General features: G+C 38.7%; 3 protein-coding genes and 1 long non-coding RNA gene across 6 annotated transcripts; 1 reads left to right on the top strand and 3 right to left on the bottom strand.

Moving 5' to 3' along the window:
• Nucleotides 1-1,807: 1,807 nt before the first annotated feature.
• Nucleotides 1,808-2,792, bottom strand: LOC149111577 (uncharacterized). The gene is made up of 2 exons (XR_016207068.1): nt 1,917-2,792; nt 1,808-1,868 (listed from the first exon to the last, which is right to left on the bottom strand). It is a non-coding gene; the product is annotated as an uncharacterized LOC149111577 (long non-coding RNA).
• Nucleotides 2,793-5,021: 2,229 nt separating this feature from the next.
• LOC149111576 (uncharacterized) lies at nt 5,022-11,743 on the bottom strand. The gene has a single exon (XM_089289077.1). The coding sequence runs from the start codon at nt 10,711-10,713 to the stop codon at nt 6,031-6,033; it is 4,683 nt and encodes a 1,560-aa protein (XP_089145203.1). The 5' UTR covers nt 10,714-11,743; the 3' UTR covers nt 5,022-6,030.
• Nucleotides 11,744-12,216: 473 nt separating this feature from the next.
• Nucleotides 12,217-18,865, top strand: LOC110058496 (choline dehydrogenase, mitochondrial-like). Of its 3 annotated transcripts, none has more exons than XM_089289094.1 (8): nt 12,217-12,295; nt 13,117-13,215; nt 13,925-14,204; nt 14,541-14,713; nt 15,014-15,519; nt 15,643-15,873; nt 16,989-17,190; nt 17,641-18,865. In XM_089289094.1, the coding sequence occupies exons 2-8, from the start codon at nt 13,146-13,148 to the stop codon at nt 17,955-17,957; spliced, it is 1,779 nt and encodes a 592-aa protein (XP_089145220.1). In that variant the 5' UTR covers nt 12,217-12,295; nt 13,117-13,145; the 3' UTR covers nt 17,958-18,865. The 3 variants fall into 3 exon arrangements, with proteins under 3 accessions (XP_089145220.1, XP_089145221.1, XP_089145219.1); XM_089289095.1 differs by lacking the exon at nt 12,217-12,295 and adding an exon at nt 12,324-12,409; XM_089289093.1 differs by lacking the exon at nt 12,217-12,295 and having other exon boundaries at nt 13,092-13,215.
• Nucleotides 18,866-20,090: 1,225 nt separating this feature from the next.
• On the bottom strand, nt 20,091-24,195 carry LOC110058419 (uncharacterized). Its single transcript, XM_020765071.2, has 4 exons — nt 24,112-24,195; nt 22,759-22,916; nt 21,847-21,993; nt 20,091-21,427 (listed from the first exon to the last, which is right to left on the bottom strand). The coding sequence occupies exons 2-4, from the start codon at nt 22,874-22,876 to the stop codon at nt 21,369-21,371; spliced, it is 324 nt and encodes a 107-aa protein (XP_020620730.1). The 5' UTR covers nt 22,877-22,916; nt 24,112-24,195; the 3' UTR covers nt 20,091-21,368.
• Between the last annotated feature and the right edge of the window lie 715 nt (nt 24,196-24,910).

The following is a 24,910-nucleotide window of genomic DNA, read 5'->3' as shown; positions in this document are numbered from 1 at the left end:
ACATACCTACATACATACCTACATACATACCTACATACATACCTACATACATACCTACATACATACCTACATACATACCTACATACATACCTACATACATACCTACATACATACCTACATACATACCTACATACATACCTACATACATACCTACATACATACCTACATACATACCTACATACATACCTACATACATACCTACATACATACCTACATACATACCTACATACATACCTACATACATACCTACATACATACCTACATACATACCTACATACATACCTACATACATACCTACATACATACCTACATACATACCTACATACATACCTACATACATACCTACATACATACCTACATACATACCTACATACATACCTACATACATACCTACATACATACCTACATACATACCTACATACATACCTACATACATACCTACATACATACCTACATACATACCTACATACATACCTACATACATACCTACATACATACCTACATACATACCTACATACATACCTACATACATACCTACATACATACCTACATACATACCTACATACATACCTACATACATACCTACATACATACCTACATACATACCTACATACATACCTACATACATACCTACATACATACCTACATACATACCTACATACATACCTACATACATACCTACATACATACCTACATACATACCTACATACATACCTACATACATACCTACATACATACCTACATACATACCTACATACATACCTACATACATACCTACATACATACCTACATACATACCTACATACATACCTACATACATACCTACATACATACCTACATACATACCTACATACATACCTACATACATACCTACATACATACCTACATACATACCTACATACATACCTACATACATACCTACATACATACCTACATACATACCTACATACATACCTACATACATACCTACATACATACCTACATACATACCTACATACATACCTACATACATACCTACATACATACATACATACATACCTACCTACCTACCTACCTACCTACCTACCTACATACATACATACATACATACATACATACATACATACATACATACATACATACATACATACATACATACATACATACATACATACATACATACATACATACATACATACATACATACATACATACATACATACATACATACATACATACATACATACATACATACATACATACATACATACATACATACATACATACATACATACATACATACATACATACATACATACATACATACATACATACATACATACATACATACATACATACATACATACATACATACATACATACATACATACATACATACATACATACATACATACATACATACATACATACATACATACATACATACATACATACATACATACATACATACATACATACATACATACATACATACATACATACATACATACATACATACATACATACATACATACATACATACATACATACATACATACATACATACATACATACATACATACATACATACATACATACATACATACATACATACATACATACATACATACATACATACATACATACATACATACATACATACATACATACATACATACATACATACATACATACATACATACATACATACATACATACATACATACATACATACATACATACATACATACATACATACATACATACATACATACATACATACATACATACATACATACATACATACATACATACATACATACATACATGATTTATTTGATAAAGCAGGTTACAGATCAATTGGCAAGACGTTAAGTCCTGATGTGGACCTGCACTATCTAAGATAATAAATTACAATATTAAGTCCTGATGTGGACCTGCACTATCTAAGATAATAAATTACAATAAGATCCTACATAATACATGATCCAAAATTTATTTACAATAGCTGAATAAATAATGATAGGTAAAATAGATGAATTAATAACAATGAACAGTAAAAATAAATAAATAAATTAATCAAAAATATTTGAAGTCCAGTGATTTGTTAGTAACGCAGCAGGACGCTTTAGTGAAACTGATAGAATTTAAGAGACTCTTATTTGCCTTAAGTTTTTTCTTGAAAGAATCAAGGTTAGAGCAAGACTTGATGTCATCGGGAAGGAAATTCCAAGATAATGCAGCACGATGTTTAAAAGAAGATCTTCCCACTTCTGTTCTTGGTCTATCCACCTCAAAATTTAAGGATTTTCTAAAGCTATAAGTAGACTCGGGTTTCACTAGTAAGTCCTTTAGAGGATTGATGCTATTTCCATGGTAAATATTGTATGTAATAACTAAAAGTCTCTTAATGTAAAATGAAACAATAGGGTTCCAATATGGAGCGTTCCTGATGTGATCACCATGGATGTAATGCGGTAGACTATTAATAATTCTTGTTGCTCTCAAATGAATTCGGTCTAAATCATCTAACAAAGCTGGAGAACAAGATCCCCAGACTGCAATACCATATAGGACACTGGGGATGATTGTTTTATAATAAATAGTTTCCAAGACTGGTTTTGGTAGGAACTTTATCCGTTTTAAGACTGCGACTTTGTTACTGAAGGACTTACAAACGTTCCCGATGTGTTCATACCATGATAGCTTGTTGTCGATTGTTAACCCAAGACATTTGGATGATTGTTTGTACTCAATAGTGCTACTGCCGTAAGTCAAACGTCGCAAGGGACCAATAAAGCTCTGTCTTGAAATTATCATGGCTTCCGTCTTCGATTCGTGGGCTATTAATTTGTTAGACTGACACCAGGTGTATACCTGGTCTAAAATGGATTGCAGTGTCAGGGTGATATTGTCGATATCCTTGCTAATTGTGTAAATTGTGGTATCATCAGCAAACATAAAGACATTACCACTTGTTATCGATTCAGGAAGATCGTTTACGAAGATTGAAAATAATTTGGGCCCTAATATTGAGCCTTGGGGGACTCCAAACGTAATGGTTTTGGGCTCGGACTGATATTCTGATAATTGGACAAACTGCTTACGTGCAGACATGTAATCATCAAGCCAGGAAAGCAGGTCACCTGATACACCAATGGCTTTTAGCTTTTCTTGTAGGATAGTATGGTTCACAGTGTCAAAAGCTTTCCGGAAATCGATAAAAAGGATACCCACTTTCAGGCCCTTGTCCAGTGCATTTCTCCAAGTCTCTGTTAGATGAAGTAAAAGGCTCTCAGTTGAGTAATTTTTTCGAAATCCCCATTGGTTGTTGCATAATAAACCTTGTGTATCCATATGGTTGTTTAAGGTATCGCTCACAATATCTTCTAAGATTTTTCCTGGGATACTGAGAAGGGAGATAGGTCTGTAGTTGTTTACGTCTATTGGTGATCCTTTCTTAAATATGGGATTGACACGTGATAATTTCCAGCTGGAGGGGAAAGATGCATCTCTCACACTCTTCGTAAAAATTGGTAATAGACTATGGATGACAGGGTCGCCAATTATGGAGAGGTCCCTTGGAGAAACATGGTCAGGACCAGTAGCCTTCTTGGGGTTAGCAGCCTTTATTAGTTTGTTTTTTACCAGTTCCCAGTTCATGTAAATATTGTCTCTGGTAGGTGTAATTCTAGTGATAAAGGTGTTTAGGGATGAGAGGTCCAAAGGATCGAGTTGCTTAGTGAGGTCTTCACTGACATTCACAAAGAAGTCATTGAAATACTCAGCCTTCTTTAAGTCATGGGTTAATAGCTCTCCGTTGTGGTTGCGGTCACAGACTGGACCAATGCTTTTGACTTTGTGTTTTCTTAAAACTTGGTTAGTCAATTTCCAAAATTCATTAGGGTTGGTAGCTTCTTTGAATAAGTTATGCCAGTAAGCAGCTTCAGCACTCTTTAATAGCTTTTTCACCTCTAGTCTCTTCTGCTTGTAGAGACTCCATAATTCAGGATTACCTGATGACTTTGCCTTTTTTAGGAGTTTGTATCTCTTGTTCATTTCTTTTCTAATGGAGGTGTCAATCCATGGAAGAAATTTATCTCTTATCCGAACATCTCGTGGGGGTAGGTGGTGGTGTAGGATATCATCGTATAAGTATTGCCAAGCATCTACGCTGTCATCGACATCATCGAATAATCCAGTTATATGCCATGGGGCCTGATCGAAGTCGCTCCTAAATTGCTTAGTGTCTAACGATTTATAGTTCTTGGTTGAGATAACTTTGGGTTTTGGATTACTCCTTGCAACTTTAAAGACAGCGAATATTAGGTGGTGATCGGAGATGCCCAAGTCGATGGAGCCAGAGGTTTGGATTTTTGAAGGTTGACTTGTTATCACGAGGTCGATAAGCGACTTTGAGTTGGCAGTAATACGGGTTGGACTGCTTATGATGTTTTTTTAAACCATAGCTACATAGGATCCTTCGTAAGCGTTTTCCATATTCAGACTCGCCGTTGCTGGGTTTGTGCAGCATATTACAGTTGAGGTCACCAACTAGGATTATATTTTTTCTCTTTAGCCAGATATTAGCAATCAAGTCCCTAAAAGGTTCGAAAAAGGAGGAGTCATTTGGTGGTCTGTAGACACAGCCAACAAGGAAGGATTGAGATCTCATGGTGACGTTTAGCCATGTTGCTTCCATGTTTGATCTTTCCCAAGAAAGAGCAGGGTGTACAGCAAGATCTTCTTTGAAATATATCAAAACACCACCTCCACAGGAATCACGGTCCCTCCTCACAAGGTTATATCCAGAAATTTTGATCCAATCATCTGATATACTCGAGTTTAGGTGAGTTGTGACGATAGGTTTTTCCTGCAACACTGTAAATTTCGGACTGAACGGACACTTGAACTGACAACTGGGGGAATCTAACTCTGGAGAGCACTGCTTGGCTGCGGGAACGGAAATTCGTCACGATTTCCTGGTACACGAGGATCTACTTCAATGGTCTTCACTACGGACGTCAAGGAAGAGACATAACTTGGTCCAACAGTAGTTTATTCTGCACTCTAACGTCGAGGGTGAAACTGACATACTTGGCGGAGTAGCCGCTGTAGAATCGTAACGATGTAGCCGATGTAATCGATGTAATCGAAAATGCTTTACAAACGTACTTGCTTATATATCATCCTTTACACGTCAAGTGTTTACAATATGCTAATGTAACTTCAAGTATACAATACGAGCGGAAAGTACATAATTAAGATAGCGAATTCTAATCAACACCACGAGGCTTCCAAAATTAAAAATAGAGTGCTAGGATTAAAATTACACAGGCTGAGATTAAGATAGAACAAACTTAGGAAATTAAAAGTGAGATACTTAAATTTGAAATTCTGAATTGGTGTTACCGACAGCAAGGAAAAATTATCCTATGAATTAGTGAAAAGTAGTTCAGCTGGCTAGTTTCTGGGGGAACGGAAAGTAGATTGTAATAATAAAAGAAACTCAAATGACCCGATAACGAACTACTTGTTTTCTAAATGAAAGTTAGTGAAACAGCGTTGCACACGCTCAGGTGTACAAAGAATCGGCAAAGTACAAAGAAGAACAAAACTTAAGATTTCTAGCTGTTAACTGAAAAGAGGCTACCGTTAGGTTTTTTTCTATAATTTTCCAAATAATAAAGAAATGCCTGTGCAACGGCGAATTTTCTCATAACATTCCTCCCACCTTAAAATCGAGACCTCCTGGTCGAGCAAGAAGTATAAAAGGAATTTAGAACTCAACTTGACTATCTGAACATGGTTGACAAGCGTTAAAATGGTCTCCAGAAAATTCCTAAAAATCTTTCTTGGTACTTTAATATTCCTTATCAAATTTCGTTCCATTAGCTTGTCTCTTTTGGAAAAACTGTCTACTTGTCTACTTCGACACTGAAATCCCTCCTATAATCTCATTTCTATGAGGATATATTTCTCATTAACCTGTTTGTCTATATGCGTCAATAATGCGTTACTTCTTCAATGTCATCAACACCTCTTCCTCTCTCAAAATTCCTGGTCAATGGTAAACTGGCTCTCTTGATTCTTTACATTTCGGTAGACATGAATCTCTTGTGGTAACCTAGAACTGTTTTCTTTGCTTGAAGACATGGCCCTTAAGGTTTTCTGAACATCACCGGTTCCAAAGAGCGATACGGCTGACTTCAACGTTTTAACTCTCGGTACGTTTCTTTCATTTTGGGCTTCACTCTGGTCAGATCTCTTCCGATTTGCTAGGCTAACTGGGGTACAAAGTTCGTGACCACCTTGAAGGATCTCATTGGGGGTTTCCTGGATGAAGAACTTGGGCAGTTTCTGAATAACGGGCTTGTCATTGTTTTCCGTGGGTGGCGTGCATGAAGCAGTCAGTAGGTATAGGACAATGAGCAGCAAAAGTAGGAGTGACTGGTGAGAAAACATCAATTTGCTCTTTTCATTGCGTTGAACAAATTTGAACTCTAAAATCTCTGGGAAAGGCGATAGATTTGCATAACTGGCCACTGTGTTCTTTTCTTTCAAGTTATGCTCGGAAAGGAAGATTCCCATCACTGGCACATTCTTTGGGCTGGCTTGTTCTCCAACGTATCCTGTTCCTTTGAAGGAAAGATTACCATCTACCAGATCAATAAGGGCTCCGTTCTTATGTAGAAAATCTCGACCAAGGATAGCATCGTAGGTCAGGTTCTGCATGACATCAAGCTCACAGGTATATTCTCTTGCTTGCAACTGTAAAGGTATCGTAATCGTTCCTAAGACTGGGACTTTCTCTCCGCTTACTGTCTGGACAGCCGATAAGGAACCTTCGCTCATATTAGGCGGGAATTGACCATAAATCTTCGTGAAAAACTGTTCGTTTATGGCTGATACGCACGCTCCAGTATCCACGAGTAACTGAACTGCTTGGCCTGCTATTTCACCTTCTGTAGTTAGATCACTGCACTTTAGCTTGAAATCCTTTTTACCAGACGAGAACTCGTTGCTTGGCTGAGCTGCTGACTTTGATTGACGGTGGTTTGTTGCGGGCAAAGGTACTTGCTTATGTGAGATTTGTGGTTGTCGCTTATTGGCTCTTGTCAGCTTTACTTCTTGTTGTGACTGTGTTGTACTTGCTGCTTTTTCCTGGCCGTTTGTCTTCTCTGGCTTTGGTAGCGCGGTTAACACACGATCTGACGAGGTTTCTTCTCCTTCAAATGTTAGGTTGCAAGTGCGTACTGGTTGACGGGAGCTTTGTTCAGCTGATCCTGAACTCCTTACTTTGTTGTCATGGTAATTTAGAACTTGCTGGGCATCCTGAGGGTCTAATACGGACAAACGCGCCGAGGGATGAGTTGCCAGACGCTGATTTTCATCCTGATTGTAATTCGCATGGTACTCTTGGCTCCCTTCTTGGTTCTGGTACGGGCTTTCTGGCTGGTAATAATAGTAACAGTTATATTGGATATGGCCAGTGCGTCCACACCTATAGCACACGGTGCGGTTACGTCGGGCGAGGCGGTCCATGCGATTTACTCGTTGGTTCAGATTTTCTAAACCGTTTTCCATTCGGCGAATTTCTTTCAGCAATTCCGGCATCTCTCTATTGTTGGCTTCTGAAAACGCGGCGATGCTACCTGTATTTCCATCTCTGGCGTGACTGCCGTCAAATTTTCTTGATACTTTTCCTAAGAGTTTCTCTAACTTTGTTTGCAATTCTGGTGGTTGCTGATTGCTTGGGTTACCTGGGAAGCCCAACTTGGGTAGTTGACCTTTATAGATGTCTCGTGTAAACTGTTCATCGATTACTGTCATGCCTGCTCCGGTATCTACGAGTAACGTAATGTCTTGGCCATTTAGTTGGGCAGTGACTGTTAGGTCACGTGGCTTGGCTTGATTATTTGTAATGTTACACTGTTCATCGGTTAAACATGAAGTTTCACGTTTTGTCTGGGCAGAATCTGGCTTATGGTTAGGCAAGCTGCCATTGTTGACTTCAGTGGATTCTCTTCCGGCGGAAGTACTATGTTTTGGCTGAGAGGGATCTAGAACCGAGGGATTCCCGATGTTCCCGTCCGTGCACAGGTCAACACTAACATCTGTATCTGCTCTAATTCTGGTTTTGGTACGGCGTACAGCGTTAGGAAATGGGACATCATGTTTTTTCTGACCCTGTGGTGGGTTAATCCTCTGGTTTCCGCTGAGTTCGTTCGGTTTCAGTGGACTAGTGACCAGGGGCTGACGTATTTCCGGTTTGGGCTTAGTTTCCAGGTTTTCAGGTAACTCGCGCTCGGGACGGGCAGCGGTTGTTACTTCACAAGTTGCTTTGTTTTCATTATTTGGCTCCATTGTTTGTTGACCACTTCCGGAGTTTGGTTTTGATACTTCAATAACCACAGTTGGCGACTGGTTTTTCTTTACTTGACCTTGCTGGATCACTTCTGGGACCAAGTGATATGTATTTGGCAACTGCTGAGATAATTCCTTGCCAATTTGCGATCCGACATCGCTCCAGTTTACTCTTGGAAACTCGCCTCCTTCTTTTGGAATTGTCTGGTGAATTGTATTTTGTTCTAGCGGAGCGACGAAACTATCCTCGTAATCTCCATCATCGAGCACGGCCATTCGCGGGCCACTTGCATTGAACTGAGAAGGCAATTCGCTCCGTCGTTGGGATTGATTGTAGCCTGAGCGGGAAGGATAATTTTCACTTGTTTGACGTCGCTGCTGGTTCGGCTGGAATCGGTCGTAGTTACTGGTTTCGCGTGAAGATCTCTGGTTACAATTTTGTTGAATATGTCCAACTCTTCCGCAAGTATAACAGATGGGTCGACCTTCTCGTGTTCGCTGTCTCGGCTGATCAACCTGATTTGGCGGATTTCGTCGAGCCAGCCCTTTAATCCGAGCATCCATTTGGCGAGAAAGTTCTTCTAATTTATCTTCCATTCGTCGAAGTTCGCGCATGAAATCTGGATTTTCTCTCCTGTTTGGTTCTGCATATGCTGCCAGAATCGCTGTATTGTCACCCTTGGATGGCGTTTTCTCTACAAGTTCATTTAATTTTGCTTGTAATTGCGACGGTTGCTGTATACCTGGGTTAGCCGGAAGGCCCGCGATCCATGCATCTAGCTTGGCAAGGAGTTTAGCGTCAGTTAACGTATCCTCTGCTTTAGCGGGTTCCTTAATTTTTTGAAGTTTTTCGCTTATCTCTTCCATTTTTGCTAGGAGCGCACGGCTGGTCGCGCTTGCTTCAGTTATTCCAGTGGGATGACTCGGTTGTCGCGCCACGCCAGTTACAGGAGAACCCATGGTGTTTTTCACTGCACAAGTCAGCCTTGCTATTTCTTCAGCCTCGCGGAATGACTTGGGTTGTCTTAACAGTACTGTCTCCCTGACTTCTGGCCGTAACCCTTGGACAAAGTAACGCATCTTTTCCGTGTCAGTAATGCTCAACCGCCTGAACTTGTTTGTTAAGTCAGTTAGATATGTGTCCAAAGGTTCTATTGCTCCCTGTTGGCGAGTGGTAACTGCCTGCCAAATTATCCAGCTCTGGTTATCATTTGCAAACCTCTCTCTCAAAGAATCCCTCAGGTCGGCGTACGTGGACTTCTGATCAAGGGGTAAGGAGTAATAGAAATCTTCTGCGGGTCCGGCTAGATTCATTACCAGCTCCGCCTGTGCTGTTCTGCTGGTTAGGTCTATGCGGCGAAGAGTTAGGTAATTTTCTATTTTATCCAACCATCGGTTCACATCTTCAGAGTCATAACCATGGAAAGGGGCTGGTCTTCGCGTACTGACTGTTTCTGGAATTGGTGCTTGCTCCAATGCACTGGCTGTTTGCTGTTGGGCCCTCTGTTGTAACCTCAACTGGGTATGTAGAGTAGCCATTTGTTCTCTTAATTCTCTAAGTGTTTCAGCTTCCATGATGACTGATAGGTCGGGTTGATTTCTCTCGCTTTCTATTCTCTTTTCTTTGTTATTGTTGTGATTTTCTTCGTGTTCGCTATCCTCTGAATCTTCTCGCTCGCTTTCCGTTTCTGTGTATCTGAAGTCGGCGCTAGGGACAGAGTCGCTGCGAGTCTTTGTTTTGTTTTGTTTTGGTTTTTTATAATTTATGCTATCTCCTACTTGACTGTGATTAGTCAACTGTGAATTAATTAACAGGTTTGAGTTATGTGCTAAACTCGAGTTCTGTTCTAGATCTGGCTCTTCGTTTTCGGGTTCGCTGATTTCTTCGACTTCTAAAGCAATCTGAGGGCCGATCTGTAACTGCCTGGAGACAATTGGAGTGAAGTCTTCTAAGGAACTGCTATCGCTTGTTACACGCGGTCCACAGGGAGTGGCTTGTTTTGATGAACTCGGTTGAACAATGGATGACTCTTGGCGTTGATCTATACTGATATTTATGGCTTCTCTGTTCGTACTATCGGCCTGACTTGGACTGGAAAATGCGGTGGACAAACGTGGGCCGTCGCTGGGTTTACTTGGCTGGATTTCTTCGTTTAAATCTAACGCGTGCGTCGACGACTCGTGGACGACACTTCGATAATATGGTAATTCACACAACAATGTACAATTCTCTTCTTCTGACAACGAAGCTTGTACTTCTTTATTTACCTTAGGCGTACTGGCTTTAACTACGGGAACGGCTGATTTCCTACTTCGTAAATTATACGGCGAAAGTTTCTTCTTAAAAACTCTCTTCACGGACTTCATATATGAGGACAAAGAATTGATTTTGTACTCACGTTACTTGAGCGGCTTTTATCCTTTGCTCGCACTCAAGGGATTACAACAACTAGCGTCTTCGGTGAACTTGAATCTGCTCTGGGGCCTTGATAACGTCCTTGGAAGATCCACGAAGTACCACTCTTCTCCACAACTGTGACGATAGGTTTTTCCTGCAACACTGTAAATTTCGGACTGAACGGACACTTGAACTGACAACTGGGGGAATCTAACTCTGGAGAGCACTGCTTGGCTGCGGGAACGGAAATTCGTCACGATTTCCTGGTACACGAGGATCTACTTCAATGGTCTTCACTACGGACGTCAAGGAAGAGACATAACTTGGTCCAACAGTAGTTTATTCTGCACTCTAACGTCGAGGGTGAAACTGACATACTTGGCGGAGTAGCCGCTGTAGAATCGTAACGATGTAGCCGATGTAATCGATGTAATCGAAAATGCTTTACAAACGTACTTGCTTATATATCATCCTTTACACGTCAAGTGTTTACAATATGCTAATGTAACTTCAAGTATACAATACGAGCGGAAAGTACATAATTAAGATAGCGAATTCTAATCAACACCACGAGGCTTCCAAAATTAAAAATAGAGTGCTAGGATTAAAATTACACAGGCTGAGATTAAGATAGAACAAACTTAGGAAATTAAAAGTGAGATACTTAAATTTGAAATTCTGAATTGGTGTTACCGACAGCAAGGAAAAATTATCCTATGAATTAGTGAAAAGTAGTTCAGCTGGCTAGTTTCTGGGGGAACGGAAAGTAGATTGTAATAATAAAAGAAACTCAAATGACCCGATAACGAACTACTTGTTTTCTAAATGAAAGTTAGTGAAACAGCGTTGCACACGCTCAGGTGTACAAAGAATCGGCAAAGTACAAAGAAGAACAAAACTTAAGATTTCTAGCTGTTAACTGAAAAGAGGCTACCGTTAGGTTTTTTTCTATAATTTTCCAAATAATAAAGAAATGCCTGTGCAACGGCGAATTTTCTCATAACAGAGTCTCAGTAATACCAAGAAGGTCAAACTTCACTACATACAAGAGGTGTTGGACTTATAACAATAATATAATTGCTACTGAGTAGGGGACGAAGGAGACGTTTTTCTTGCGTCAAAATGGCGGACGAAGTTGTTGACTGATTCACACGAAGTCGTTTCTCGAAAAGCACTGAACGGATTAAAACGAAGAACATCTCGTTAGAAAGTTTTTTCAAAGCGCAGGACAGCTAAAATATTTGTTTACCCTTTTTTAGAACTTTCGCTCCGTAAATCCCGGTGCAAACTTTTGAATATTTAATTTTGTAAGTGAAAATGTTGTGCGCGTGTAAATGGTCCTAAGTCATGTCGTAGACCTGTCGTAAGCTTGTCGCATGCGTCAAAGTCGTACCGTGTAAATCCCTCAGAATTACTGGTACCCAGTAACACGCCATGATATCCCGGTACTAGTTCCCAGTCTTCCCTTTCTTGTTCTTGCAGCTTTCAAGACAGTTTAGATCATCTTCACAAGTGTTAATTTACTTCTCAACAGTCCTGTGACGGTCTCAGGTGAAAATGTTTTACTTTTCTTGTTTAGATTTACGAAATCGTGGATCTTTCTTCTGTTGAGCCCGGCGAGTTGAGTTCAGAGTGCACATGGTATTCGATCATGTGTAGAGTGAGGTCAGTGGTTTTACTGAGAGTAGTAGAATCAAAATCTTTCTTTTAAGCTGATATCCAGAAACAATTGGGGTAGGGAGAAGTCGAGCTTGGTTTTTTCCAAACCACTGTTATTTTTTTTAAATTCATATATGGATATCAGTTTTTGCACGCTAATAAATTGTATATATTGCATAAGACTGGAAATCAGTGATCGATCGGTGACTTAATTTTTACTGCAGTTTTGTCTGCCAGTACCAAGTTAGCTCTTTTGTAAATGTACAAACACTGCCGTAAACAGGAGAATCACCGATTCCTCTTATTCTTTTAGCATATTATGATTTCTCATTCTTCCAACCTTCTACTCCTGTTTCTTTCCTCAACCAAAACATGGAAAATGACTTTTCTTAATTAAGCTTTCATTGTCATCAGTTTCTCCTTAAACCTGATGCATAACAACTGTCCGGTGCTCTTAACTTTAAAATGGGATTAAGAGTCTGTGTTAGAAAATTAGAGGGTTAAAAAAAATGTGACAACCCCAAAAATATTGGTTAAAGATTTTACAGCTAAAAGGGATACAACCACAACGTCTATAGGGGGGGGGGAGGGGAGGGGATGGAGCGAGGGGGGTTTCTGCATCCATCATCTTGGAAGCAAAATAATATGTTAAGGCCTTGTTATAGAAACCGAGGTTTCATTTCTAAAAATGATTGTTATCATCTCATTTTCAGGTAGTATAGGGATCTATAAGATAAATGTCATGACCTCCTTCTTGATGCTTCAAAGATGCTTCTATAAAAGCCTGGCTCCCACACTTCACGTGATAAAAGGTGAGTACCTGTTGTGGATTATTATCTTCATCAAGTTGGTTTGCAAAATGTCAAACCAATATTGCCATGATGTATCAATACCCTTTACAGTGAAACATTTAGTAATTTATTATTTTTTATTCATTTAACTTGTTATTTGTTATTGTTGTGCTCAATTTCGAGTTATAATTATTTGATTGTAATAATTCAAATTATTATTACACTGAGGTTTGAAGGGCAAGTCTAAAATGGGTGTTGAGTGAGTCTGGATATCATGTTAGCCTCTCAGTAATGGTAATGACATTACCTCTGACCCATCACCCCTTCACCTCTCACCTTTAACCCCTCACTCCCAGCACCCCTTAGTCCTGCCAGGTTTTGGTCGCCACTTCTAATATACCTCTGAGGCATGTATCTATAAAGTGGGTAGGGTGTATAGCATTCTCGTCCCCAGAGGCCATGCTCCTTTTGGTCAGCACCAAGAATCACGACCTCTGGGGAAGGTCCAATTTTCTGAGCAAGCACAGAGTAATCGTTTCATGTTCTCAGCCAGTCAAATTTGTCAGACTTCACTCTGAGTCCATGAATTGCGGACTTCCAGTGTTGGACCTTCCCAGAGGTCACAATTCTTGCTGCTGACAAAAAGGAGCGTGGCCTCTGGGGATGAGAATGGGTGTATAGAAATTTTTGGTGAATGTATAATTTCCTTTTTTTCTTTTTTGCACTTCAGTTCATAGCCCTAATTTCCAGCAAAAATGTTTTATTTCTGGCTCTGGTACGATAAAGTTCTCTTCATTCTATGACTACATCATTTGTGGAGCAGGATCTGCAGGCTGTGTTCTGGCAAACCGTCTGTCGGCAAACCCTGAAAACAAAGTTCTTCTACTTGAGGCAGGGCCTAAAGATTGGACATGGAAGATCCACATGCCGGCTGCTCTTATATATAATCTTTGTGATAATAAATACAACTGGTATTACGAGACAGAACCACAGGAATTTATGGACAACAGGTAATAAAGTTATAAGTTATCATTGGTTAATTAATATACTCTATGATTGCATCTATCAGATTAGTATATTGTAAACATAATGAAAATTAATAGTGACAACATTTTTTGAAGGGGTGGGGTAATATCTGTGGCAAAGGTGACTCTAGCCAAAGTTTCTTGATGATTTCTGCGGCTTTAGTTGTGTTTTTCATTTTTGTTAGTTTATTTTTCAACTACTAAGTTGAAAATTGATTTATAATTTAAGCAAAGAGCCCAATCATAGGTTAATGTTGTAAATTATTGCAAATATAGATTTTTATAATGAGTTATTCATTATCTTTATAAACCTGTTTTCAGGCGCATCTATCAGCCAAGAGGGAAAGTCTGGGGTGGATCATCATCTCTCAATGCCATGGTGTACATCAGAGGTCATGCTTATGATTATGATCGCTGGGAGAAGGAAGGTGCTGAAGGCTGGTCATATGCTGACTGTTTGCCATACTTCAGGAAGTCGCAGACTCATGAACTAGGTAAACATTTATTAGATCATTACTTCCCATTACTCTCTTAATGCCCATTGCTCATTCTAGGGCATCAAGACCACCAATTATGTTTTTCCGGCTTCTGCTGTGAAGTTTTGAAGACTTAAATGGGACGACAAGTATACTTGAGTATTAACAATTGTAAAGCAATTAATAAACTGTCTGGTTTTTGTAGGAAAGTATTGAAAGCATTGCCATTTAATTAGGCTTGTACAGCCTGAGTGCGCTAGTGGATTTGTCTGCACAATGTTCGTGAATTAATTGATTTTGTTTATATTGTATCTTTAGGTCCAGATGATTACAGGGGTGGAGATGGTCCTCTCCATGTGTCACGTGGCAAATCAAACAATCCTTTATATCAAGCATTTATTGACGCAGGTGTCCAAGCCGGTTATCCCTTCACGGAAGACATGAATGGCTATCAACAAGAAGGATTTGGCTGGATGGACATGACAATCCACAAAGGAGTACGGTGGAATACAGCAAATGCGTACCTCAGACCTGTATTGAAGCGTAAAAACCTTCAAGCAGATACAAGAACAATGATCACAAGAATAGTGTTTGAGAAAAACCGTGCTGCAGGAGTGGAATACTTTGTAGGCAAAAAAGTGAAGCGTGCTATGGCTAGGAAAGGAGTTATTTTATCTTCTGGAGCAATAAATACACCACAGATATTAAATTTGTCTGGTATTGGAAATGCTGATGACTTGAAGAAACTTGGAATTCCAGTGAATGTTCATCTTCCAGGTGTGGGGCAAAACTTTCAAGATCATTTGGAGATGTATTTCCACCAGGTTCGTAGTAGAATGTGTAAAATGAAAATTATTGCATCAGTACCTAGCATTGTACCTGACTTGTAATTCATTCAGCTGCCAACACAAGCCTCTGTACATTTCCATTGTTCTTATGTTTTTCAGGAATGTACTCAGCCCTTAAGTTTGTACCGCTCACTCAAGTGGTGGAATATGGTTCCCATTGGAGTCAAGTGGTTCCTCACCAGGACTGGGCCATGTGCCACTGCACATCTGGAAGCTGGTGGCTTCATCCGCAGCAGGGAAGGCCTATCTCACCCTGATATCCAGTACCACTTTCTACCCTCAGCTTTTAAAGATCATGGCAGAGTGACTGTAGAGAAGGAAGCCTTTCAAGTAAGTACAGGATTTACCAGAAATATGTTTTGGTGAATAATTGCACTTTCTCGACTTTTGCGAAGTGAATTATTTATATATACATATGGATGTAGACCTATAATCAGGGCTGGAAAATCTTGAATTTCAGCCTGGCCTTCAGACAAGCAGCTCTCAAATTTTGGTTGCCCTGTGCAAGTTGTAGTTTATGTTTTTTTATTTACTGGTAGTCAGCAGATGACTTGCTTGGGTGACAATGAAAAGTTACTTGCCTGGCAGGAAAATCTACTTGTTCCAGATGACCAGATGACACTTTTTTGAGCCCTGATAATGTTAACTGCACAGTCATTCTGGAATTGTAAAGACTGACATGCGTGCCTGCATTTGAGTGTCTATTTAACAAATTGACGTCAGTTTTTTTTGCATCTGTCCTCTTATTGATGATAAATTGCATCATAACGTTGTCAAAGTGGCTGTGGAACCACGAGCTGCAGGCGAGTGGTTCTGCAGTAAACTTTGACATGTTATGACGAAATTTATCATCAATAAGAGGATAGATGCATAAAAAACTGATGTCAATTTGTTTTTTACAATAAGAAGACCCCAAAATGGTCAAAAGCCGGGAATAAATGAGGGGAAAAGACACTGTAAACTTGCTGTAAACAAAGTTAAGTGAATTTTATTCAAAATGATGCGACCATTGTCAATAGCATTTCTCACTTTTTGATTGGCTACTTAAAAGAATTTATAAAATCTGATTGGTTAAAAAGTTGACAGTTTGACAGCAGAAAGTTGAACTTGAAAGCTTGCATAAATTAAAATTTTATCCGTCTGTACTCTTATTGATGATAAAAATGAGCCAATCAGCGTGCAAGAAATTAGACAGTTATTGTAAAAAATGCACTTCAACATTTATTTCTCTGGTAAATATTTGCTTACCAGGCTGTCAGATAAGGGATAGTTTGAGGAGGCATGCAAATGAGTAAGGAAGGAAGGGAAGGGGAAGGATGCAAGAGGTGGAGAGTCTGTGCAAAGGCCTAAGCCAGAATATTAAATTACATTCAAGTTTACAAATCTTAAATGATAGTATTTAGTATTTCCTCCTACCTTCAGCACATTGTATTGTTGTTTTGAAGGTACATGTTGGTTCCATGCGGGCTACAAGTCGTGGATATGTGAAATTAAAGTCTAATAGTCCATATGACAACCCCATTATCCAGCCAAACTACCTCTCAACGGAAGAAGATAGAGTGGAGTTGAGAGACTCTATCAGACTTACCCGTGAAATATTCAGCCAGAAAGCGTTTGATCCATTTCGAGGAAAAGAACTACAACCAGGTATGCAATTTGCATAATTATGATTTTTGATGCAGCATGCACAGCTTTCTTGGCAGCTTCCACCCCCACAACACACAAGAATGTTAGAGAAATGAATTTGTTTTAATGATGAGGTGAGAAAACAAAAAGCTTTTTTCACACTAGTAGCTAAACAGGAGACTAGTTTTATTATAATTTTTCTTTGTCAGAGCACGTATTGTTTTTTACATCTTTTGTTTTACATGTAAATACAATGTACATGTAAGTCATGAGTGACTGCAGTGAACCACCTGCCATGAAATTGCCTGTTCTACAGTAGTAGCTTTTACCACTGACGTTTTCTCATCTTCATGAAACATTCATTTAGTAGGCAATTCTTATGAGTTTTTCTTGTAGAATGCACTAGATAATTTATTACACTGAATAAACACTGTTGTCCTTTGCCACTTATTTCCGTATCTGTCTTTTAAGGTGACCATGTTCAAACAGATGAAGAAATTGACGCCTGGGTACGACAGAATGCAGATACGGCATATCATCCATCATGCACATGCAAGATGGGCTCTGAAGATGACCCGATGGCTGTCGTCAATAACAAATTGGAAGTCCTTGCAGTAGAAAATCTTCACATCGTTGATGCATCAATCATGCCAAGCGTTGTGAGCGGAAATCTCAATGGACCAACTGTTATGATTGCCGAGAAGGCAGCTGATATCATCCTAGGAAATCCACCACTGCCTAAATCAAATGCACCAGTGTACAAGACACCAGAAAAGGGACCAAGATAATTAATATAAGTGATGTCATGAAACACACTTTATGGTGACTGCTAAATAATTCCACTTACAAAACAATATTGCTTCCAGATCTTGTGTGGTAGACGAATGGCATTCAGTGTGTGAGAAGCAAAGTTTCAAGACTGGATGACAAAATGCTTAAAATCATACTGTTGAAAATAATTATTACTGGTCTATTTAATATATTTTAAATTATCATGAGGTCTTCTTATTGTGAGGGAAGGTGCGAAGGGATGATGCTCAAAGGAGATCCTGTGTTAGTAACCAAAGTACACTGTGGTTGAAAAGGCTCTGGCTAAGGATTTCAGCAGTCAGTATGAGAATTAATTTTAATATGGCTTTATACAATAATAAGCAGTAAGGTTCAGACTGCAAAACGACTTCTAGATTTTCATGGAGAGTGCTTTATTAAGGAAATAGCTAACATGCCATGACACATTGTTGAGTTATATATGCATCCATGGGGAATTCTTAAGAACAAGAGAAGTGCATAGAGCAGTGTGAGGCACTACTTACAGTAGTGTTTCTTGCACTTCTAGAGTGTTCTTCACAATTCCCTGACAAACATTAGAAACAGACAGTATGTATATATTTTTTGTTTTATAACTCAACAATGAACAAGGAACAAGTTTACTTTTCCTTTATATGAAATGTTCAGGAAATTGTGTACGCTCAAACTTTTAATGTGCAACATACAGCCTGCATACAATATTACTTGATAAAGCATGTATGACATAGGGTGCATGCTTTACCATGCTGCGATGAACTTGAGCTGACCAATCATGTGTGTACAGTTCCTTGAATATTTTATTGATACACTCCTAATAGTTTTAAATTGTAGCAGTTTGAAAGTCAGATTTGCAAATAAACAGTCTGTCACCAACAGGCTTTGGAATATGTCTGTAGCTGTTTTCATTTCTGGTTTGTTCAATAAGTAATGTAACAACTGATTAATAAACACTTAATGACTGGCCCTGTGGGAAACATTTAGTTTTGTTTCCCTGGGACCCTCAATGTTTCCCGGGGCAAATGTTTTGTTATACATCTCAATTCAAAAATAGAAAGAAATAACGGCAAAAAATTATTTGCTTGACCTGGGCTTAAGCCTGCAAGCAGGTTCTCATACATTGTGGCAGGAGCAAAGTCAGCAAACAAAGCAAGCTGGTGAGGGACCTAGCATGAGAAATGATCATTCTCAGTGGCTCACTTCACTTGCCAACCTGTGCTAGGCCCCTCATCACCTTGCTTCGCTGGCCAATGGCTTTGCTTGTACCACCAACAATGAGAGCCTGCTGACAGGCTATGCCTGCTGGCACACAAATTTGCTGCGGTTTCAAGGTGCACAACCTGATGATGTGCAAGTCGAAAGTTGAAGTTCTTGTTTCCCTAGGGAGTTAGTGAGTTTTGACCTATAACATGTGACACATTCTCAGTCTAATTGGAAATCATATTTGTATTGAGAGGTATAAGAATCTTAGTTCCTCAATCAATCAAACAATTGATATTTAATTTCAATGTCAGTTTGTTAGCTAATGTTTGGTTTCCAAGTTGAATTTTTTTAGGTTGAATTTTTTAGTCTGAGAATCAAATCAACTTGATTATTGTCTGGCTTAAAACAAGTACCTTCATAGGTAATTACTTCACTTTAATGCCTGTGTAATCTTCAAATCAAAAATTGAGCTGCTATGCTAAGAGTGATCAGTCTCATTTTGATTTTTTGTGCTTTTTTGCAACCAAAATCAATTTTCCTGTGTGCAGTACAATGAACAAATATTACACTTTTTAAATTACTTTTTAAATTATTTTTTTGCTTAGCAAAATAATTGCTGTATTAATTGCCAAAAAATAACCTTTGGATACACTAAAGTTGGACGTCTGAAATCATGAGGTGGTGAAGAAGATTTAGAAAAATCTTCAGGACATAAGAAAGTGACTCTGCCGGCAAGGGTTTGGTCATGGTCTTAAGAATGTGTGAAGAGGACATATGGTATGGTTCTGCTCTACGATATTAATGGCTGAGCCATCCCCTTATAAACAATGAAAGAGGATTTTCTCCTGTGTTCCTGAGTGCCACAGTGACACCTCTTCCCTCTCACCTAAAATCTAAAAAAAACCCAGTCAAAATGCACAATCTATCAATTTTATTGATTCAAAAATTGTATGAGGTGAATATGATTCACTGTTTTAAGATTTATGGCATATTTTTTTGCTGTATAAAAAGTTGGGTTACAATAAATAGAAATATTTAGCATCATTTGGTGAATCTTTTCAAGATTTGAAATTTCGAAGACTCTGATCTTTTGTAACTATACTACAGATCAGACCTATGCAAAACTCTGAACTTAAATTGTAATAAACTACAGTTGTCACACATTTGTCACCAGCAGTTGTCACCAGCATTCAAAACCTTTTCTTTCATGTGCTAATAATGAAATCCCTTAAAACTATTAAGACCTTAATGGTTAACCCAACCCCTCCCAGCAAAACAATAAATATATAAATAAAATGAAACTCATTTACCAATACGTCTAGTAAGCATTTTGTAAATGCTATTAAACTAGTAGGTGTGCACCCTACTTGCAATTGTACAAAAACTGCTACTTAATCATTGCAAATGGACCTGATAAACTCACTGCTGTCAATACACCAAAGTCCAAATGCCTAATTAATTTGCACTGCATATTTTGGAATTATTTACCAGACCGTGTGCCACTTATTGATATCAAGTAAAGGAGAAATAAACATCTGACTTGTTGATGGGTACTTATGAACATCATCACAGTACCAGTGATTAAGGCCTGAAAATTTTATGCTACAAAAGTTAGTGATAATGTTGTGCCCCTTCACTCATCAAATTGGCCATTTTACCACGCTTTTGAAACATTTGCTTTAGTTTGAAAAAAGGCTTTTACCACAATGTTATTTATTTTAGCTGGCAACTCTACTGTACACCATAGATTTTTTAAAACAAGCTCTGGATGCCACAGATCACAATATAACAAGATTTTTAGCAGATTGACTTGTCAGTGCAATCACAAGTTATTATGTCTGTGTCATCATCAGATCAGCCAGGTTCTCCATAGAGTTACGTGACAAACCTTATAACAGAATCTTGGACAAAAATTCATTCACAAAGTCTGCTGATAAAAACTGGAGTGAGTAATAGATGATTGTAATGCACTGCCTTGAAGGGCCTTCTAAATAAACACGCGTAGAATGTGCAAGCCTTCAAAAGTTTTAAAGGTTGTTAGGTAAACACATGTGTACATACTATTACTGGTAACTATAGATTCATATAATTGCATGGTTATGGAACAAAAAAATAATCAGCCAATATCATTGTCAAACAGTTTTTACAGTGCTTTTGTTGTTCTAAAGCTGGATAATTTGATATATCCTGGTTCAGCCTGTATTCATTTGACCATCCCCAGTTCCTGGATCTTGCTCCATTAAGTCTGGTGCTAAAATAAAAACAGTATGCTGTTATTTTAACTCTACGTGTAATTTTTTTAAAAATTTATCAGTAGATGGAAAATCATCCCCCCTAAAAAAGCTATTATAAAATACACTACTATAAGCAAGATAAATCCTGTGAGAGCCTAAAGAAGAAAGGTGGGCTTTGATTGTCTTTTTCAAAACATCCAAGAGTACTACATGCATTGTCCAAGATCCTGAGGTCTAGATAGAATTGCATAAAGCAACACCTGCACTTGAAGTACTCTTTTCTAGGCTTTGGTAGTATATGTTTGTTAAATGGGTCTCTTAACCTGTAATCAGTATCGTAATTACAAGGCATATTGTGGGGATGTACTGGAGTGAGCTCATGTAAAGAACTGAAAACCATCATGGCCCATTGGCCTTGTATGAACTGCAAACTTACAGGGAATGTTGAGATCCTTAGAACTGAACACTGGGCTTTCAGTTACAGTAGGAGAGGTACTGGCATTTGGCCTGACAATAACAACTTCTCCATCCTTGTTGAAACCAAAGCCATGCTTGTCATCCCAAATAAAACAGTTTTCCAAACCTGATAAAAAATTATATGATTTCAGCTTAGATTGTATATGAGAAATTTTCTACATTTTGTTTTGATAATTAAGAAACTAACAACAAAATTAGTGATTGTTAAAAGCCTCTGAAAAAGGCTCACTGTGTTTTTTGATGTATGGCCAACTCAAACCCTAACCAATGATTGCATTTTTTACTGCCATCGACCAAAAGCATACTGATAGTATATATTAAATTACAAGTGAATGTATGAAAGATCATGTATTTGAACTGGGGAGAAAGATATGAAAGCATGATTGATCATCGCAGTTATACACAAAACTGCTTCACTTGTATTCTTCACCATCTACAGGTATACTACAAACTCATAGCTTGATAGCTCAGTTAGTTGAGCGCTGCACCTGTAACACAGAGGTTACAGGTCTGAATCTTCTTCAAGCCTGAATTTTTTTTCAGGCTTAAATTTCATAACTGCTTAAAAGTTTTGTTTTACTTGAACTTTTCAGTTTTTAATTTGTATGATGATATTGTAATTTTAAGTAGAAGTAACCTTAATAATAGTTTAATCACAAACATTGTCAAGTGCCATTGACCTTTGGAAATGAGCACTATATAAATTCATGTATTGTATTGTATTGTATTGTATTGTATAATATTGTATTGTATTGTGTGTATAACTGTGATGATCAATCATGTCTTCATAGATATAACAATTACATCAATAAGACATGATTGATCAATAATTGATAATAAAATGTTAAAATGACAGCATGCAGTTATGTACCTGTGAATTCACTCTGAGTTCCACCACTCAGCACAACTGACGATGATCTAAAACATCTGATACTTGACTGTCTTGCTGTGTGCAACATCAGTTTATGTCCTTTTCTTAACAGTGCCATCGTAAAAAGATTGACTTCTCTTGCACAGTCAAGTTACATTCTACAGAATAATAAAGAAATATATGTCTTATTTTCTACGTTTCCCCCTACAATTGATTACAATTTACAGCACAGCAATCTTGTCCCTAGCAGAGACAAGTGATAATCAGAAATACGTCAGCGTTTGCAGGCTAACTTCGCAGACTACACATTTTTCAGTAAGCGGTTACTGGATTCTCAATGGCTCTGGATGGAATAAAACTGGAATCAACACATCGTGGTTCTGGTTTGATTGTGTGCATGCATGCAAACTACAAGTTCAAATAACAGTTTTTGAAAACGAAAAGAGAGAGAAACCATTGTGGATAATGCTGGCTCTCCTCTCAATTTCTCTCTTCTTGGTGCTAACCTAGGGGATTGTAGCCTCTGGGAACGAACCTGGTAGCACAATAGAACCCCACTGTATGCATGGCAGTCATCTCTCTGATTGCTATTAATTATCATTCACAGAAGCTATTTATAGAAACATGTGTTTTTTTAAGGTCCCTGAAAAAATGTAAGGTCAATCCCCAACAACCCTGCCAACAAGAAAAAATCTCCATACCGTACACTGTTAACACAACCAGAATTCGACAATCAGTGACAGATTTAAGGGATTCCACTTGATAAACGCAGGACTTGGCCACAACTGAGCGAACTCGTGAGTACCACGATGTACATATTCATAGCACATTTTAAAATTTGCCTACACTCATAAGGTTGGCCGTTACATGTAAGCTTAACATTTTGTTACTGAAGATTTCACGAGTTCGTTGAGCTCAAGCATATATTCTCTTCGGACATTACGTACAGCCGGCCGGCTTCCCTATTTTCCCGAATCAGACCGTACTCGTGTTATCAAATTTCCTGTCGACTCATGCTATTGTACATTCTGTCAAGCAAAGACTTCTCTTCATGCTTTTGAGTAAAACAATGCGTGAAGTTTAGCACTTAAACTTAACGATAATTCTTAAACTAAAAGAGCAGCAAAGCTCACGCTTTTATAACACAAACATGGTTAATGGTTTTAGCTTACGTAAATATGCACGGTCAAACAATATCCTGAACTTGCATTTCAAAACAAGGTACTTTAGCTACTACATTCACTGTACTACACTACCCGGGTACTCTAAAAACCTGGTGGTCAAGGTACGATATCCTGGTTTAAGTACGTCATTTGACCAAAACAAAACAAAAAAAAACTAGTAAGAACTTACCGGCGCTTCTAACCTGACAACGAAAAGTTCACACTCGAGCGTGGTGTGAAACCGTGTCTGAAAACAACGTCACGTGATCGAGAGGAGAATTTAAAAAAAAATTTTTTTTTTTCGCGCGAGAGTGGGGTAAGGCTGCCAGGTTTGCGTGTGCTGGAACGGTGAAAAATCGGAAGAAAATTTAGAAACGATTTCCCTCTACAAAAAGTATTCTGTCTATATAACAGCATTGAGCTTTGAAAATAACACGACAGCCTGAAAGATTAGAAGCGAGAGGAATTGCTATTTGATTCCCCCCTACACACCCCACAAAGTAGCCGTAACACGCTTATATTGACATCGTCTGAGAAACGGAGCGTTACCTAGAAAACAAGGAAAACGGGTTTTAGGACAACGGCATTCAGGGCCTACTTTTTCCTCCTCTGTTTTTGCTCTTGTTTCACATTCCATTTGAATTCAGCCAGTTCCTGACGGCCTGGCAAAGCTCCGGGGCAAAGCTAAGCAAAGCGAAATTGTCTATTAGTTTTAGCCCATTGGCTCCGTCATTTCCAAGCTAGGGTTGTACACACTATTCCGGCATTATTTTGAGCATAATAGTGAGGCAAGAGAATCGAGCATTATGTCGGAATAATAGCGACAAAAACTGGAAGACGGTTGGGGGCAAGAGAAATCTGCACACACCAACATGTTCTGCTAGTTCAACCCTCTTCTACTACAAGTGGAATCCCGATTTCTCCGGCGAACCATCATTTTTTCGCCCTCCCGATAACTCGAACCAAAAGTCGTTTCCCTCTCCTCAGTC

This window comes from Orbicella faveolata, unplaced genomic scaffold (genome assembly GCF_042242905.1).
Source record: "Orbicella faveolata isolate gen_17 unplaced genomic scaffold, um_ofav_v1 contig_2, whole genome shotgun sequence".
Classification (NCBI taxonomy): Eukaryota; Metazoa; Cnidaria; class Anthozoa; order Scleractinia; family Merulinidae; genus Orbicella; species Orbicella faveolata.
The sequence above is the reverse complement of the archived record's forward strand: the minus strand, read 5'-3'. Positions and strand labels throughout refer to the sequence as shown.